The 17,941-nt window shown below is 44.8% G+C and overlaps 1 protein-coding gene and 1 non-coding gene across 4 annotated transcripts in view; both read right to left on the bottom strand.

Annotated features, from left to right (window-relative positions):
• Positions 1–38: 38 nt before the first annotated feature.
• Positions 39–17,941, bottom strand: part of LOC144128291 (2-aminomuconic semialdehyde dehydrogenase-like) — a 33,041-nt gene continuing 15,138 nt past the window's right edge. For all 3 annotated transcript variants that reach the window (XM_077661593.1, XM_077661594.1, XM_077661596.1), the window contains 7 exons: positions 15,524–15,735; positions 14,781–14,947; positions 11,624–11,694; positions 10,290–10,394; positions 8,903–9,074; positions 1,413–1,622; positions 39–245 (listed from right to left, as the gene is read on the bottom strand). In XM_077661593.1, coding sequence (XP_077517719.1) covers positions 96–245; positions 1,413–1,622; positions 8,903–9,074; positions 10,290–10,394; positions 11,624–11,694; positions 14,781–14,947; positions 15,524–15,735 — 1,087 coding nt within the window. In that variant the 3' untranslated portion in view covers positions 39–95. The remainder of the gene's footprint in view (positions 246–1,412; positions 1,623–8,902; positions 9,075–10,289; positions 10,395–11,623; positions 11,695–14,780; positions 14,948–15,523; positions 15,736–17,941) is intronic.
• TRNAI-GAU (transfer RNA isoleucine (anticodon GAU)) lies at positions 16,728–16,801 on the bottom strand. The gene has a single exon. It is a non-coding gene; the product is annotated as a tRNA-Ile (tRNA).

Here is a 17,941-nt window from a genome sequence, read left to right as displayed (position 1 = left end):
CAAAGTTCTGCATGTGTTTTCAAAATAAGCTCATCATGCTTTGTTTATCTTGAAATTTTTAATTGGAAAGCCACATGCGAGAGGTCTACTACAGTTCAACTGTAGTCCAGGCAGATCGATTTGACTTCAGTGTAGAATTCCCTGGATGCATCGGTGCCTTCACGCCCAACGCCAGACATCTTCATCCCTCCAAATGGCATGTGAAGGTGGCGCACCATCCAGCAGTTGCACCATATTGTGCCAACCTGGGAAGCAATGTTATCGTTATGTAGCGAGGTTTGTAGTAAAACATCAGCCAAAACTTCTTTTAGTGTACTCCATTCTCATATCAACATAATGCAACTTTGCTTCCCTAAGGTGTGACAGATGGTGGATTAATTATAGTTGTTGGAAAATCTCTTACTGTAATGGAGCTAGTTCGAAACTGCCTAAGACTCTTCTGATGTACTGTTGAGTGTGGTTGCATGGTGTAACAACACCAGGAATAAAATTTGTAAATATCTATGATTTTTGTGCATTTTATGATTTTTTTTCTTACACGGACTTAACTAGCGCTTTTGACTTGTTGGCATTATGTTCACAGATATGTCACCTATTGCAACCTTGCATTTAATTAATGCCATTCAAAGTATGTGTGCCGACGGATGTTAGGAGCGCGTCTAGACCATATGCAACAGAGAACTAAGGTTTTACGTTGGCCTAGGCTGCAAGATATTTGCAGCCTCTATTTAGGTGCTCCTGAATCCTCTCACATGCATCATTATATACAATAAACACAAAAGCAAAATGTTACGCTACTGCAAATGTAGATATGCAGTGAATCTTAAAGTATACTGAAGAAAATGTGCTTTAGAACTGTTTCATTATTGCGTGGTGTGAAAAATGGAAAAAGGAAGGAAAGAATGGGATGCATCCTGTGGTTTATTGTTCTTATGTGGTGTATTTTTTCCTTTCCTGTGTCAATTTTTTTGTGATCTATAAACTAATTTTTAACAACTCTCCCAATTCACCACTCTGCTCCGGAAGTTCCCAACAGAGGTATTTTTGTAGCGATGCTATAGTGGAGGAACATGACTTGGGAGGGGGGTTTTGGTTTCTTGTTGCATCGAGGGGAATGGGGAGCAAAAGAAAGTGCGTGCAACTTTTAGGTGCCATTTGCCTTCACCTTGATACTACAGCTACTAGCTCACCATGCCGCAGTAGTAATGAGGCTGTGTTTTGAAGTGGCATATGCACCAGTTATGATAAATTAAGTATTATACACGCACAAAAGACAAAATTTGATGCTGTGTCCTGGTTAAACTTGCATCAAGCTTGCTGCATGAGCACACTATTAACCACATTGTTTTTCAGAGAAAAATAAATCGCTTTCTAGAAGCAAACCTCAAAATATCCAGTGATCTTATACGTACGTCGAGCCGCTGCGCCATCTTGTGAATGCGGCAGACATCCTTAGACCAGATGCTGGCACACAGCCCATATGGGACACCATTCACTTTCTCAACAACCTCAAGGTCAGTCTCGAAGGGCGCAAGGCAGGTGACTGGCCCAAAGATCTCCTCTTGGATGCAGCGTGATGTGTGTGGGAGGTCCGTGATTACAGTGGGTAGCAGGAAGTAGCCCTGCAAGGCGGCATGAGAAAATGCTAGTGCGTTAGTATCTAAAGCAATGAAAATACTTTCATCATATGCATATCGGCTTGCACCACTTGGATGCAACAATCAAGCAACTCCGTTACTCTCTTGTAATGTCGGTGCAGTGTGCATAAGGTGAATCTCGGGACCAAATAAGCACATTGATACATTCAGAGTCTTTTAATTTTTGTCGCTTAATTTCAAACTTGGGATTGTCACTTTCATGGGTTATGATTGAAATGCTTGAAGAGCTGTTTTAGACTAAGTTTCTCACTTTACTGAGCATTATGCACAGTGAGCAATCATAATATAGCATTCATTTTGCACCAGATTCTGGCTGCTTGTTTAAGTTGCATCCTGTGTGCATGTGCAGGCAAGTGCGCTCCATTTTTGTCTGCTGCTAGGTAGACTTGTGGGAGTCTGTTTTGGACAGTACCGTAAAATGCGTACTTCTTGAGAACCACCTTGAAGGTAGGAGCCCACAGCACTTATGAAACTGCATAACACCTTGGTTGTGATAGTGCACTGTCTTGTGGATTGCCTTCCTCAGTAACTTTTCATAGCATTTTGTATAACTGGACTTGCAAGGAGCCGAAAGCAGCCCATTGCGGCATTCAAGATGGTAGCCGGCTGTGCTTCTCTCACTCTTCCCCCTTTTGACTTCATCCCTTGCCTCATGACATGCTTCAGATGCCCACCTTGAGTGATCATGGCTTTCCTTTCTTGATGACCTCCTATTCCTTGTGGCATTTGAGGATTTGCTTTCCTCGTGGCATTTATAGCAGGAGTGGTAAATGGCTATAAGAAAATGACGGTGAAGTGCTCATGTGCTGCGCAGTGTCGGTGCATGTTAAAGAACCTCAGGTGGCTGAAAATAATTGGGAGCCCTCGACCACGGCACCGCTTTTGTCTTGCTTTTTTCTCTGCCTCCTTCAACCCTCCCCTTACGGCATGTTTGGTGGTTCTGCTGTTTATGAGACCATTGCTGTTTCTCTTTTCTTCATAACCAACTTTTTTTTGTAAGAAAATGGAGAAAGTGCGTGAGCCTCTCAACTAGTGCCAACTCGGCTACTATCACTGTTTTGTGTAGATAGAGGGACAACTGAAAGGAACAAAAGTGAAAGGAGAACTCTATTTCTAGCATGCTGGTAGCTCATGCAGCACTAGCACTGTTTTGCTCAATGAGTCATAATTATGCTGCACTTTACTTTTTCCGAATATTTTGTGGTGTGGAAATTATTGCACTGATGGCTTCACCGCTATGCTGACCTCTACTGATTGCTTGTTTTGTGCCTTCTGTAGTGTTTTCTAGTTGTGGTTATTGCCATTCGCGAAGTTGTCTAGACAGCTTAAAAACCGGCCAAAAGCTGTCTGTGGCTTTTGTGTCGCACGAAGCATCGAGTTAGGTAAAGAAACCATGCAGTGTTGTGAGTGAGTAATTCCCTGTGTATGAAGGTGCAATATTCTACTCTGATATTATGACATCTCACGAGTGGAAAGGTTAATTTAGCCCTTTTAGAAAGTGTTGCAATGGTTCTGTAAAGGTTGACGGTTGCACATCAATTGTTCAGGGCTAATGGAATTACACGTTGATAAAGTCACTAGTTTCATGCACAAGTTGGGGGGGGGCGTCTGTCTAGAAATGTAGCCACGACCTTTATTATGGATACTTTCGAAACGTTTTGCCTTTTTCATCGCCATCGGAGCGTGGCGTTGCTATTAATTTGTTCTTGACGGGGACTACGTACGCGTGGGCGATTCTGCACTGTTCGATACTCTCCACAGGCACATACTGTTGCGTTCAGTATTGCCTGTAACGCACCGGTGGTGGCGATAATGAATTTGTGCTTAATACGAACCTGGTTTTTTACACGGCCGCTGCACGCATGCGCGCCTCTTCTCTGCCCCCGCCCGAGCTGCGCTAGTTGGAAATGAACCGCCAGATACTTGTGCGTATGCGCACTTCGTGCTAGTGACAGGTGCAAGCGACAAGCGGCAGCTGTCAGTCATACATCACTTAGTATGCTCAGTTGGCGCCTCGTTATGGTGGCTCGTGGAAGCGGATCGCGCTTTCGTTGCCCACGTGCTTTTTGTTTTCGACCAGTTTTCTAGGTAGCAGACGAATTTTCGTGCACTCTTCAGGTGGCGCCACACCGTGTGAAACCACTGATCTCCACTAGATGTGAAACTGGTTATGAAATTGCAGAAATATCTGCAGTTTTGAATAGCAGTTCGAGCACAAATTTTGACAGACAGGAAGCTTCCGAGCAATCGTAGCCATTCTAACAGCATGCTCGTAGCTTCCGATATGTGTCGCACATTTAGGTGTGCGCTCCAGAGAGGGCGCCATCATCTTGTGCATTTCGAATTGACGTTTATGTAAAGCTAGGCTAGGCGCGCGCGTTTCTTCATTTCCCTCGGGAGAGCGGCAGTTTCCTTCACAAAGCAATCGGAGCCGTGCTTGTAGCAAGTCATAATGAGAGCGAATGTTCATACTTTGTCCATAATGTTCTTGGGCATGCTTAAGGTCCTGAATTTTGTGCGCCTTAAAAATTCAAATTCCGCCAATTTAGAATTAGCAATATTCGGCGGGAGTAATGACACATACAAAATAAATATACCACATTGCTTGAAACATGCCGTGCCTACTCTAAATGTACATTAATTAAATTAAAGTGCAAGCTGTTCTCATTGCTCGGTGCCCGGTGCACAATCCGGCACCTGCGTCCATAACCGAAAGCGGCATGCAGCCCAACAAGTTTCACACTTCTGCCGCTCACTTCCGTTCCTGGACAGCCCAATACCACAACAAGAGGAAATAACCAGTATTCACGTTGCGCATTACTTGAAGCTAAAAACGTTTTCTGCCACTATATACAACTACCGTGTTTGCGCGAACATAATATGTGACCATCGCCTTCCGGAAATGAAAAAAAAAGAGACTATAGTAGTGCAGCTCGATCCTTTAAAATGTTCAGGGTAACCATAGCCGAGGACTACGCACGCACACTGCATCGTCTTCCGTAGGTTGTCAATGTTGTTCGAAAGGCACCATTCCACAAGCGCGTGCGACAGAATCGAGCGCAGCAGAACTCCCGCCTTTCGAGCAGCAGCGGCCACCGTGCCGCCACGTGCTGTACGTCTTGCCTCTCAGCTTCGTGTTTCGTGCGGCGCAGTTCTGTGCGCGTCCGCCCTCTTTTACAGCGAAGCTGTACCTCCACCGTCCAATGAAATTGTCGTGTCGTGGTAAGCAAAAAAAAAAAAAAACCCGCCACGCTAAAGAAAAGCACGCTCGAAAATGCACTGGTTTTACAATAAACAAAACGTAATTTTACTGAGTCTAGTGAGCGCTTTAATATACAGCACATTGAGTATTACTGCATTTCAGGCGCTGTGTAAATTTCCTAGTTAATTTTTATATGCAATGGGAACACCGTCCGACGCGTTCCGGTAAACGTTAGGTTTGCAGCTACTTCGGGGTTGACGTCATTGAAAGCCCTCGTATGAAATGCAAGCCGCATAATGTATGATAACGGTGCGGGCATAGCTGGCTAAAAATAATTAAAAATAAGAAATTTAAAAATTAGAGGACGCTTAAGCGTAAGAGTCCACGGAACCCCATTGTCGGTTCGGCGCGACGTCCTTTCCCGTTGGACAATTTAAGGAAAGGAAATGTCGCCTGTCGCACATATCTTGGTGGACACGCCAAGCGCGCCACAAGGCAAGGAAAATGAAAAATCGTTTTAAGGAAAGGAAATGACGCCTGTCTCGCATATCTCGGTGGACACCCAAACCGCGCCGTAAGGGAAGGAATATTTCCGACGCGCGGTGTGCCTATTCCAACAACGCGTTCCGGTAAAAATTAGGTTTGCAGCTGCTTCGAAAGGGGTTGACGTGATTCGAAGCCCTCGTGTGAAGTGAATAATAATAATAATTAGTTTTTGGGGAAAGGAAATGGCACAGTATCTGTCTCATATATATATATCGTTGGACACCTGAACCGCGCCGTAAGGGAAGGGATAAATGAGGGAGTGAAATAAGAAAGGAAGAAAGAGGTGCCGTAGCGGAGGGCTCCGGAATAATTTCGACCACCTGGGGATCTTTAACGTGCACTGACATCGCACAGCACACGGGCGCCTTAGCGTTTCGCCTCCATCGAAACGCGGCAGCCGCGGCCGGGTACGAACCCGGGAACTCCGGCTCAGTAGTCGAGCGCCCTAACCACTGAGCCACCGCAGCGGGGTTCATGTGAAGTGCAAACCGCATAATGTATGATAACGGCGCCTGCAAACAATGCGAAGAACGTTCCTTCTCCCCGCGTGTGTTTCCCGGTAAAGATTATGTTTGCGTTTTCGTGTCATCGTTGTAAGCAAAAAACGCTAGGCTAAAAACTTTTTCCAAACAGCATATCTCCATTGAAATCGGGCATACAGCAAGCAGCTCAAGTATGTACATTTCACTTCTCTGATTTCACTCTTTGTAGAGCCACATGTGTGAATTTTCAGTGACGTCTTAATGGGTAATTGGGTGCCGTTTTACAGCTTCGCTGTCCAACCACCTTCACAGCGTGCATTGGATCCACAATTTTTTCTCAGTTTTCTCAGCGTCCCGCGCTGCTTTCATTCCACGCTTTTAGTACACTGTACTTCTAGCTAATGCTTCTCGCCATTTTTTCTCGCTTTCGATTTGCCTCAGTGGCCCAGAGCCGTCAAGAAGTTGGCTTTTTCTCTCAGTTCATGAGCTTGGCGGGTGAGCTCGCTGTGACTACCCCGATGAACATAGGAAACATGTAACTCTTGGTGCGTTCTGAAGCAGACAATTTCAGAAAAAAATATGTTTGCGTTATATCCGTGAAATACGGTATCATTGCTTTAGATGGGCGCCGGTATCGCGACTCTTCCAGATGAAGCGCATGAGCACGTTGCTTCCAGAGCCGCAGAGCGTGACGCGATAGATTGAGCGGATTGGGGGTTAAGCATGTGAAGACGTCAGCAGAACTCCATTACCAGATTATACCTTTGTTAAATTAATCACATTCCTATCATTCTATCATTCCCACTGATGTCCACAAACGTAATATGATTAAAGAGAACGTGACTGTTAGTACAATTCCGCGAATTAAAATGTTCAAATTCGCGATTTTTCGCGTAATCGCGGTAGGGGTGCATGCCTCAATAGAACGCAGCCAACAGACTCGTCCTCCAATTCCGACTAATTCCAGCGACTAGCCCTTCAAAATAATTAGCCTAATTCTAAAAATTCAGCAGAACTCCATTACCAGATTATACCTTTGTTAAATTAATCACATTCCTATCATTCTATCATTCCCACTGATGTCCACAAACGTAATATGATTAAAGAGAACGTGACTGTTAGTACAATTCCGCGAATTAAAATGTTCAAATTCGCGATTTTTCGCGTAATCGCGGTAGGGGTGCATGCCTCAATAGAACGCAGCCAACAGACTCGTCCTCCAATTCCGACTAATTCCAGCGACTAGCCCTTCAAAATAATTAGCCTAATTCTAAAAATTTCAAGTGTCCAGACACAGGAAATTTTGATAATTATGCTAGTTATATTGAAAGGAAATTTGAAAATTGGTTTTTGAGGAAAGGAAATGGCGCAGCAATTGTCTCGCATCTTTGTGGACACCCGAACCGCGCCGAAATAGAAGGAAGGCGGGAGTGAAAGAAGGAAGAGAGAAAGGCTACTTTGAAGGTTTTTTTTTACTACCGCCCACAGACAACACAAACGCTCTAGGCTTAGCTTGGGCAGACATTTTCGCCGCTGAGAGTTGGCCAGTAGACGATGACCATATTAGGGCTACAGAAGGCCAGCACCAATCAGCCGCTGTAAACACAGCATAATAGCCTTAGACCCAGCGGCCAACTCTTAGCGGTGCTGATGTCAGTCCAAACCACGTGCTCGAGCGTTCGTGTTCAATCTGCGGGTGGCGGTACATTGGAGGCATCTGGCTCTGCGTACAGTCTATCGCTATTTGAAGGTTGTCACGTTCATTCCGGCTAAAACGAACCAACATGTTTTTCTGGCGTGGCGGTCATCTACAAGACTGTGAGGATAGAGGAGTCATTCGACTAGCTAAGCTAATCTATTCGTTGCAGCCTTCTAACGAAAATAAACCGTTTTAGAGCAGTTTATGTCCAAGTAGGTTAAGCCTGAAGTGATAACCTTCAAATTGCGTTAGGCTGTAGACTAGCTTTAAAGGGGCCCTGAAACAACTCTCTCTCTCTCTCTCTATGAGAAACGTCGTGGTGCGCGTAGTGCACCTGGAAGGATTTTCTCCAAACGTGAAAGATTTTGCAGTTTTGCTCGATTTGAATGTTTCTCCCTTCGACCTGCGTGTCCGCAGGCGAAGCCCTGCCTACCAAGGCCGCGAGGGTCTGTGCGTCGTTGCCCATGGTAGCCGCCCTCGTCGCTGGCATGAAGCGCAGCGCTGGTGCTGACGTCACGCAGCGGCTGCTCTATGACAGCGATGGAAAAAACCGCTGTGAGACGTATATGGGAGTTCACTGTGCGCTAGACTGTGAGAGCCACGTGCAACGTCAGACCGCAGGAGTTGGCGCTGAAGTGTTCAGCGCGACGTCGTCTACCCGCACTCGACGTACCCTACCGGCCTGGCTTAAATGGTGGTTAACAATCATTTTTAAGACAATCTTAAAATGCTGGATGATTACTGTTGCGGTGTACTCAGTTAGTGACTGCGACATTGCAACTAGCGTGGAAAGCACAAGGACAGAGGCAAAAGGAACAGACGACACAGCACGCTAGTGTCAGCTGCCCCTTGCACGCACGTAAAACATTGCAAAAAAACCTGTCGTAAAGCAAATAACTGCCGATTATTTGTGGTTGTCGTTCTGTGTCGCGTCTGTCAAGCCACCTTTTCGTGGGTTGAAAGTGGAGAATTGTACTCAAAATGAATGAAGTTGAATTAAATTCCAGAATTTGTGTATGAAAAAAACTTCTCAAAATGCTATTAAATGAATCGGTTACAGTGAATTGAGTTCAACGAACCCCCATGTATGGTGCGCACGTCGAATCAGTCGCATTCGTCCAGCACAGCAGATGGCACATTGGAATTTTAAAAATCTACTTATCGTAGCTCTTCGTTTATTCTTTTTTTTTCCCCGCCTAACCACTGTTTAGGCAGGTTTTGAACAATGAAAATCTGAATTGACCTAACTCAGAAGAGCAAGGCTGGAAGAACAAGTGTACAGTGCAGCACGCTCAAGGGCCGTCGTCTTTCTTACGTTCTTATTCTCCTTGGGCAGGTCGGGCTCCTCGCGGAGTCCCCCGCAGAGCACTTTGCCCCCATCTTCCATGGCGAGCTTGATGTAGAATTTGACCTTCTCCAAGTGCTCCTTGCTGACCAGGGCGCCCATGAAAACGGACTCGCTCTGGGGCGGGCCCACCTTCAGCTTCCTGCAGGCGAAATGGTGTGCGTGAGGAGAGGTTCGATGCACACACCTCCAGGAGGCCGCCTGCTTGTGTGTTCAACAGTGTCGCTGCTGTTGCTGCTAATGAGTACTGGAAAACTGCAGCGACCGTTTCAAAGGTTCAGTAGCAAGACACGTGCTCGGGCACCCTCGTCTCAGGGCCTCTTTCAGTCGCTTACATGTCAGCATTGGTGGTAACTTATCAAGCTTTACCGCAGTGGTTGGTTGAAACACTACCTCAAGGAAGTTTTTAAGCTGGCTGCATTGACGAGTTTTTGTTTGCGGAATATTTTGCATCGTTTCTTCAGCAGAAGCCCGCAAATCAACTTAACCAAATTGAACTGAATTCTGGTTTTCTTACATAGAAAATTGTCACGAAATAAGATGAAGTGAATCGGTCGCACTGAACTGAATTCGACAAACCCGGCTCAACAATGGCGTATGTAAGGTGCGCACGTCGAATCCGTCGCATTCCTCCATCGCAGCAGACGATACGGGAACTTTAAAGCTATTCTTCATTTTTTAATTTTTTTTTTTGCTGCCCGCTGTTCAAGCATGCTTAAACAACAGGAGTGCCGCAGAGAAACCCGCTTGTACAGCCGCTCGAATGATCGTGCAGAGTTTCTTCGCGAAAAAAAATAAAAATCTCGCGTTTCGAAATCAAGACAACGAGCTCATCTTCCACTAAAAGCCGAATGACGCTTGTCCACACATATAGCATAAGACAAATAGCACTTCGGCGCATGTAGCTATACAAATTTATACACAGAGTGCCAAGCAGGTTACAATAGAGGCTGTAACCCTCTGATGGTAGCGAGCAGTTTTATGGGAAAAAAAATTTGGCATATGCAGAATGCCTACAAAAAGTAATCTGTGAACAAAAACGCGCGTGGAGCCGCAGTTTGATCGTATCTCAGAGCTCACGCCGAGTCGATGCACAGTATACTAACTGTTCGGTTAAGGGTCGAGCGGGTGCTTCATGGATATTCCAAAATGTTTGCTATTGGGCCTACTTGTGGACGTCCACTGGATGTCTTTTGATAGCTACAGCTGTAATGTTGCTTGTAGTGAACAGTCGCCTTTTTTGTAGAAGGTTTCTAATTATCCGCCGAGTACTGTGGTTAAGAAACAGACGAAAGATGGCCATGAGTGTACTTTCCCTATCACTTTCCCAACCAAAGGTATTAGAGCAAAGGTATACCTGGCCTCTTGAACAAAGGTGTCCGTGAATTTTTGGTAGATTTTCTTGTGGATGTAGATCCGGCTTGTGCAGAGGCATATCTCGCCCTGGTTCAGAAAGCTGGCTCTGCATTGTGGAAGAAAAAGGCAAGCAAACCGAATTCGTGTAATGCCACATTTTATGCATTGGCATTATTCGCTAGTTACACAACGAAACAAGCTCGCTTTTTGTTTGTTATTGGTGAGTTCATATTTCGACATAAAACTCACACGCTACAAAGCAGCATGCGAACACAGCAGTGCACAAAATGGCGTGGTGCCGGCCGCTTAAGTTTTCTTTCGAGGTATCAGCATCTAAGTACGCGTAGCTACGTCACGCCCATTTTCTCGCAAGAAACAACGCTTAAGGAAAATGGCGAATGCCTTGAGTGTCAAACTAATACTGTGGGTTATAGCAAGCGTAGCAGAGGTCTCTTTATTAATTTCGGTCACTGACGAGCGTTTTTGTATTTCGCTTTCACCAACATTCGGCGTCCACGGCCAGATGAGTGTCGCGACCTTGTTTTCAGTAGCTGAACTCCACTGCTGTTGTTGGACCTCTTTCCGATCGTTGCTGAGTCCGTTACAGTTGCAGATAACGCCAAGTTCCTATAGATAAATTGATGATGATGGTGATTAATTTTTATGGCGCAAGGGCAGCTTTTGGCCAAAGAGCACCATGGCATAAGATAGTTTTCATTGCGCAAGGTGAGGTCATAGACCCATTGCCCAAGCATTTCACCCTAAAGAAGCCGAGCACCAGGCAGGGGAAAGCTTGTACCCATTGTATCACCAGTGGGTACCCGGCGGCACTGGGGATGGAACCCCGCACCTCCCGCATGCGAAGCGGATGTGCAATATTTGCAATATTGTAATATTGCTAAAGGCAGCATCACCGCACATAGCTTTTGGAAATATATATTGTCACTTAGTACATAGCTTTGCGCCTTCGACAACTGTCCATGACAGTCTGCTCCAACCTCACGGAAATGTACTACAAAAATAACTGATCCCAGGCATTTCCCCAGTAGTTGAAATTAAGGGGGAAGGGGTGCCTAAATTTCTAGGGGAGGTGGTGAGGGTTGTTCAGGGTAGAGGAAAAGCGGTAGTTATTTTTACTTTTTTATTTGTGTCAATATTTCGCGTAGGACAGGCAACGTTTATGACTCCAGCACTCATATATAAACAAAAGTTGTTACGAATTAAGGGGGTGCCTTAAGAAAAGCAAGAGGGTGTGTATCCCCCCCTCCCTCCCCTCTTGTCTTGGGGATGTGGGGGTGTGTAGGACTCTCCCACTATACAGAAAAATGTGCTTACTTTATGAGAGTGGCGATGCACTTCTTCAGGTCGGCGTCCTCAAACACGATGGCTGCATTCTTGCCGCCCATCTGCGTGGAAGGAAACGTGAGCGGTGATGTGAAACGACCGGCTGACGACCTTTGTACGCCGACGAAACACGGGGCATAGTTAGAGCGCTGTGACTGCAAAGGAGAGCATCTTCCTCTCATTGCAGTTCGTTGCAGTGCGCAGAGACCGATGAAAGAGTGGGTACGTTGTACACTAATAGACCCCTGACAAAGCGCCAAGCTCAGAACACGCATAATGCGGGTGACAGCACATCTAACAGCTTTGGGGGCGTCGTGTTTAAAAAGAGACCAGCTTTAGGTACTTCCCAAATGGAGTGGCTTTTAAGTTATAACCCATTAAAACTCGTGTACCTACTTTTGATTTATGGCACAATATATTAATGCTTTTGTCTTTGTCATTGGCGACAGCTCTGTGTGTCGCCTGTATTGGTACGAAGGACTCAATGAATTATTAGCTGCCAGTAAGAAATCTAAGGTCTGACGAAATCTCGTCTGGTCGGGTAGTAAGTAACTCATTTCAACAGAAAAAAAGGCAGACGCCGACCAAAGGCTTTTGTTAAAATAGACGTTTCGGCTTTCATACGGAAGCCTTGTTCACTAAATTTTTATTGTAGAACCGCGACGCTTAAATAGGCTTCAATAAGCGTCTATTTAAGCCTATTTAAGAGTCGCGGTTCTACAATAAAAATTTAGTGAACAAGGCTTCCGTATGAAAGCCGAAACGTCTGTTTTAACAAAAGCCTTTGGTCGGCGTCTGCCTTTTTTTTTCTGTTGAAATGAGTTAGCTGCCAGTAATTTCAACTCTTCAAGTGTTTCCTGTTTGCTGTTGTCATTTGCACTGGGAGCCGAGGCCTCACCAGGGCTAAAATGTTTGTTGCGGCTTCAGCTTTCGCTGGAAAGAAAGTACATTTCAAATTAAAAACGACCAGTCACGAAACGTGCAGCAAGGCCTGTTTTCAAAACGATGTGCGGGCTGACCTCGTCATTTTTAACGGTAGAAGGTGTAGCGCTCGCGCGCGAGTGGCGCAAACTTGTCCACTTTTTTGCATTTTTGTAAGTATTGTAAATAGTGTATAAATCTCAACCCTGTCCTTTCTCGATATCGCTCCCCTCTGTACTACTCCTTGATATTCTCTCCCTTTATTTCTGCCAGCCACAGTTCGGGTGCTAAAGTTATCAGATAGCAGTTGCCGCGGCTGGCAACATCTTTTCCTTCTTTTTTATATTTTTATAATAAGAAACCGCCACTACTATTGCATGACAAGTGTCAGAGAAAGTAGTGTCCGGCGGTGTCGGTCTGAAACGTGACGGAACCAGCAGAGGCACGAATCGTCGGCGTCCAGGAATGGGCGGAGTCTCAATTGATTGGAGGTGCTTGCTTGAAGCCGACATTTTTTTTTATTAATAAGGGCACGCGTTAGCCGGTGCATTAATGCTCATGCAATAAGGCAATTTAAAATTTAAGATAAAATGACTGGGCTAATTCTATTTAGATTTTGCACCAAGTGACTGTCACCGATTTGTCATTCTTACGGACAGTGAACAGCCTATAGTCGCGCTTCTCCATGCGATCAGCATCCATTCATATGGTCCCTTAGGATTGGGTACCACTCGCTGCGGCGTGGTGCAACAAAGCTTGATTTCCCCAAGCCAGTTTTGCTTCAAACTGAGCAAGATCGGCGTACACTTAAAGTGGATACATTGTACCGTCCAAATCAAATTGGTTACATCAGAAGACACAATGTGCTTCACTAAATGCGACATCAATTTTAGGCTGCGCATCATTTGCAAAAGGGTGGAATTGGCTTCCATTGATCTACAATTTAATCAAATCAAATCAAATTTTATTTCTGCCTTGAAAAGGTACAGACAGCGGAGGCGCAGAAAAAGCTTAAGATACAGCTTGACAGAGCCGCAGCCCCCTTTAGCTTGGCAGCGGCTTGACAGCAAGGCTTATAAAACAAAGGCAGGTGGTTAACGTATTAACAGGTATACAATAATGAAATTACAAAATAAAGTGAAACAACATTACACAATATTGAATCGACATTCGCACTCGACAAACACAGATCGATAGCATGGAGGTAGAATCGATAGAATGGAACGGCAATACCGTTTTTTTTTTCTTTTTGCCAATATTCCAGCGGTTGTATCGAACTCTTTTGCAAGTCGCTGGCACACTGACACCTTGCGCCACAACGGCGCTCGGAAAGTGCAGAGCGGTTTGTTGCGCAGTGAAGTGGAGGCCAGCTATAAATGCGAGCTATCATGAAGCACGTGGACATTAAAAAAATTGCAAGTTTATGTTAAGCTTTGAATATGCGGTTAATACTGGTTTTGTTTTTCTAACCAGTACAATGAATGAATGTAATCCGTTTTGCAAAATGCGAAGTTGTTGCTGAGCTACCCTTTTTAGAGAGTTTCAGCACAGCTGAAAGATTGTACAACAACTCGTTGCCATTGCCGATCCACCGCCAAAGGAGGCAATGTGGAGGCGTGCACTTGCAATTGCGCATGCGCGTGGGGGACGCTAGTGTACGCCGGCTACGAATAAACACACTTTTAACATACAGTACTGACATCTATCGCAAAGACCAAGCATCAGTGTGTTCTGACTGAGCGCATCTCAAGGCGGGTCGCAGATGTTAGGTGTTGGGCGAAATGAAATGTAGAAGAGCAATGGTGCAGCACGCAAGCGAAGCAGCGCGACTCAGTGGAGCCCTGGACTAGGGGCCCAACCCTGCTTTGAAGGCCAAGAGTCTGCAGCGATGCAGACGAAGACCGAACGCTTAACGTTTTTCTCTCTCCCAAAGTTCTTCTCTCTCTCTTGGACATTTCTACGTACCCTCTTGAACTCATATCAGCTGCTTTTGATTCGCATTTGTATTCAGACGCGTTTTTCTGCCCTGCCTCGTCATTGTGAGTTGTTCTTTGCTTGCATGTGATAAAATAAAAGCATGCAGGCGTCAGCGTACAACCGCATTCCGAACAGTTTCGGATTTATCTCAAGAGTTCAGACGTCGATGCAGGCTCCACTGTCAGAGACATACTCTACAGTGAAAAAATTTGGCATTATGTCTGCAAAGCGGTGTTTTTTCACGTGTTACCTCGAGCGAGAGCTTCTTGGCGTGCGGCGCGGACATCTGGGCGATGGTGGTGCCGGTCTTGGTGCTGCCGGTGAACGAGACGGCCTTGGTGTTCGGGTGACGCACGAGCGCGTCGCCAACAATCGGGCCGAAGCCGAACACAAAGTTCACCACGCCGGGAGGAAGTCCTGCGAAGTCGCGTAAATCCGGTCAGTTTCATTCCTTCATTAATGTTGCGACTTAAGGCTTCTCTCCCTTAGAAGTACCTGATTTGAGGGTGCCGCGACCTTAAGATTAATTTTCTGTATTCGATTAGATGGTAGGAAACGCGAAACATTCACAAGTCAGAGCTCGAACCTGAATTGTACAGCCTGCTTCAGCTATTCAGCCATAGTACGGGACACCAACCGACGTGCAGTAAGCAAAAAATTGCGGCTTATCCGAGTCTGCCCCAAGCTTTAGCCCACTAAGATCGTTCTTAGAGTTTTGACGACTAGGCACAGCTAAACCCTGGTGTCCGTGCGTCACTACTCACAATAAAGGCCTCCCTCGAGACTGCAGTACGGTTGAACCTCCTTAAAACGAAGTTAATAGGCTCGGCGATTACTTCTTTATAGCTGGAACTTCGTTATAGCCCGTGTTGGCCGAGCTTCCAAAGGGGTCGAGTCGCCATCCCTTCTTTATGTCCTTTCTTTCTGTATAAACCGCTTCGTTATAACGAGGCCCGATTGTATACAGAAACTGCTTGAGGTGTTCCGTCTCACCGGCGTCCACGAAGACCTTGGCCAGCATCCAGGCCGTGACGGAGGTGAGCTCGCTGGGCTTGGCCACCACTGTGTTGCCGTAGACCATGGCCGGCGCCAGCTTGAAGGTGAGCAGGTACAGCGGCAGGTTCCAGGGCACGATCACCGCCACCACGCCCACCGCCGAGCGGACCGTGTAGTGCAGCACGCTGGAAGTCTGCTGGGGGATGGCCCTGCCCCGTCCCGGTGGTGCCATCAGGACCGGAACTAATGCCACTTTTGCGCCACCCATTGCGGCGACAGCGGGAACTTTTCGGCATGGCTTAATAAAGCTTAAGCATTGAGATTTTAAGTTTTAACCGCGTGCGGTATACCAGTACTCTGCGTACGCAAGAGTAACTAGACTGTAGGACAGTTTAGCTAAGGTCAACAAAAATAATTTGTAAGCTTGGGTAGGACCTTCAGTAAGGAGAATAGGGAGCTCGTGTGCAAAAGCACGCCCTACTCGCGGCCGCCACGAGTAGGATACGGCGGCCGCGTTTCGATGGAGGCGAAACGCAAAGGCGCCCGTGTGCTGTGCGATGTCACAGCACGTTAAACATCCTTCATGTGGTCGAAATGATTCTGGAGACCTCCACTACGGCACCTCTTTCTCTCTTTATTCTTTCACTCCCACCTTCCTCCATTCCCTTAAGTAGATGAGAGACAATTACTGCGCCATTTTCTTCCCTCATAAACCAATTTTTTATATTTTTCCTACAGAGCCGCTATCCTTTGGGCCAGGAGCCGGGAACGCTACCTAAACACCATTGAGGAACATTCGTTCAGTGGAAAAAGTGAAGGCCTTGTACGAGTACCTCACACCACACAGTGTAGGCGAATTGCATTACGGGAATATTCACTTAATTAGGGACACTAATTAGCGTCACCAGTTGATATGGACGATGATGTGTGAGAAAGCAGTATGTGATGGCAACGAGCGTGTCGATGTCTGCGAAAGGGTGCGCCAGGGGAACCCCAGGCCACCGTACGGAGCCTTTAACGCCATAGCGTTCTACTTTTAAGGCGAGCTTACGTGTCCGTCAAGTTTTTTTGTTTTTTTTTACTACAGCGCATCAATTTGTAAAATGTTTAAGGGAATTCCATAAGGTAGAGTAGATTTGTAATAAGGGAGTAATTACTCGTTGACACTCAGCCAAGCGTTAATGCAGTTAATGAAAAATTCGTCCTGGTCCGGGGTTCGAACCCGGAACCACCGCTTCATCGGAGCAGTCGCTCTACCAACTGAGCTAACCGGGACGGCAAGCTTATGGTATGGCGAGAGCGAATTGATCAATAACTCGAAGTGGGAACAGCACATCAGTGGCCGGGTCTTTAGAGTATAGATAGATAGATAGATAGATAGATAGATAGATAGATAGATAGATAGATAGATAGATAGATAGATAGATAGATAGATAGATAGATAGATAGATAGATAGATAGATAGATAGATAGATAGATAGATAGATAGATAGATAGATAGATAGATAGATAGATAGATAGATAGATAGATAGATAGATAGATAGATAGATAGATAGATAGATAGATAGATAGATAGATAGATAGATAGATAGATAGATAGATAGATAGATAGATAGATAGATAGATAGATAGATAGATAGATAGATAGATAGATAGATAGATAGATAGATAGATAGATAGATAGATAGATAGATAGATAGATAGATAGATAGATAGATAGATAGATAGATAGATAGATAGATAGATAGATAGATAGATAGATAGATAGATAGATAGATAGATAGATAGATAGATAGATAGATAGATAGATAGATAGATAGATAGATAGATAGATAGATAGATAGATAGATAGATAGATAGATAGATAGATAGATAGATAGATAGATAGATAGATAGATAGATAGATAGATAGATAGATAGATAGATAGATAGATAGATAGATAGATAGATAGATAGATAGATAGATAGATAGATAGATAGATAGATAGATAGATAGATAGATAGATAGATAGATAGATAGATAGATAGATAGATAGATAGATAGATAGATAGATAGATAGATAGATAGATAGATAGATAGATAGATAGATAGATAGATAGATAGATAGATAGATAGATAGATAGATAGATAGATAGATAGATAGATAGATAGATAGATAGATAGATAGATAGATAGATAGATAGATAGATAGATAGATAGATAGATAGATAGATAGATAGATAGATAGATAGATAGATAGATAGATAGATAGATAGATAGATAGATAGATAGATAGATAGATAGATAGATAGATAGATAGATAGATAGATAGATAGATAGATAGATAGATAGATAGATAGATAGATAGATAGATAGATAGATAGATAGATAGATAGATAGATAGATAGATAGATAGATAGATAGATAGATAGAT

The sequence above is a fragment of the Amblyomma americanum genome, chromosome 4 (genome assembly GCF_052857255.1).
Source record: "Amblyomma americanum isolate KBUSLIRL-KWMA chromosome 4, ASM5285725v1, whole genome shotgun sequence".
Lineage (NCBI taxonomy): Eukaryota > Metazoa > Arthropoda > Arachnida > Ixodida > Ixodidae > Amblyomma > Amblyomma americanum.
The sequence above is the reverse complement of the archived record's forward strand: the minus strand, read 5'-3'. Positions and strand labels throughout refer to the sequence as shown.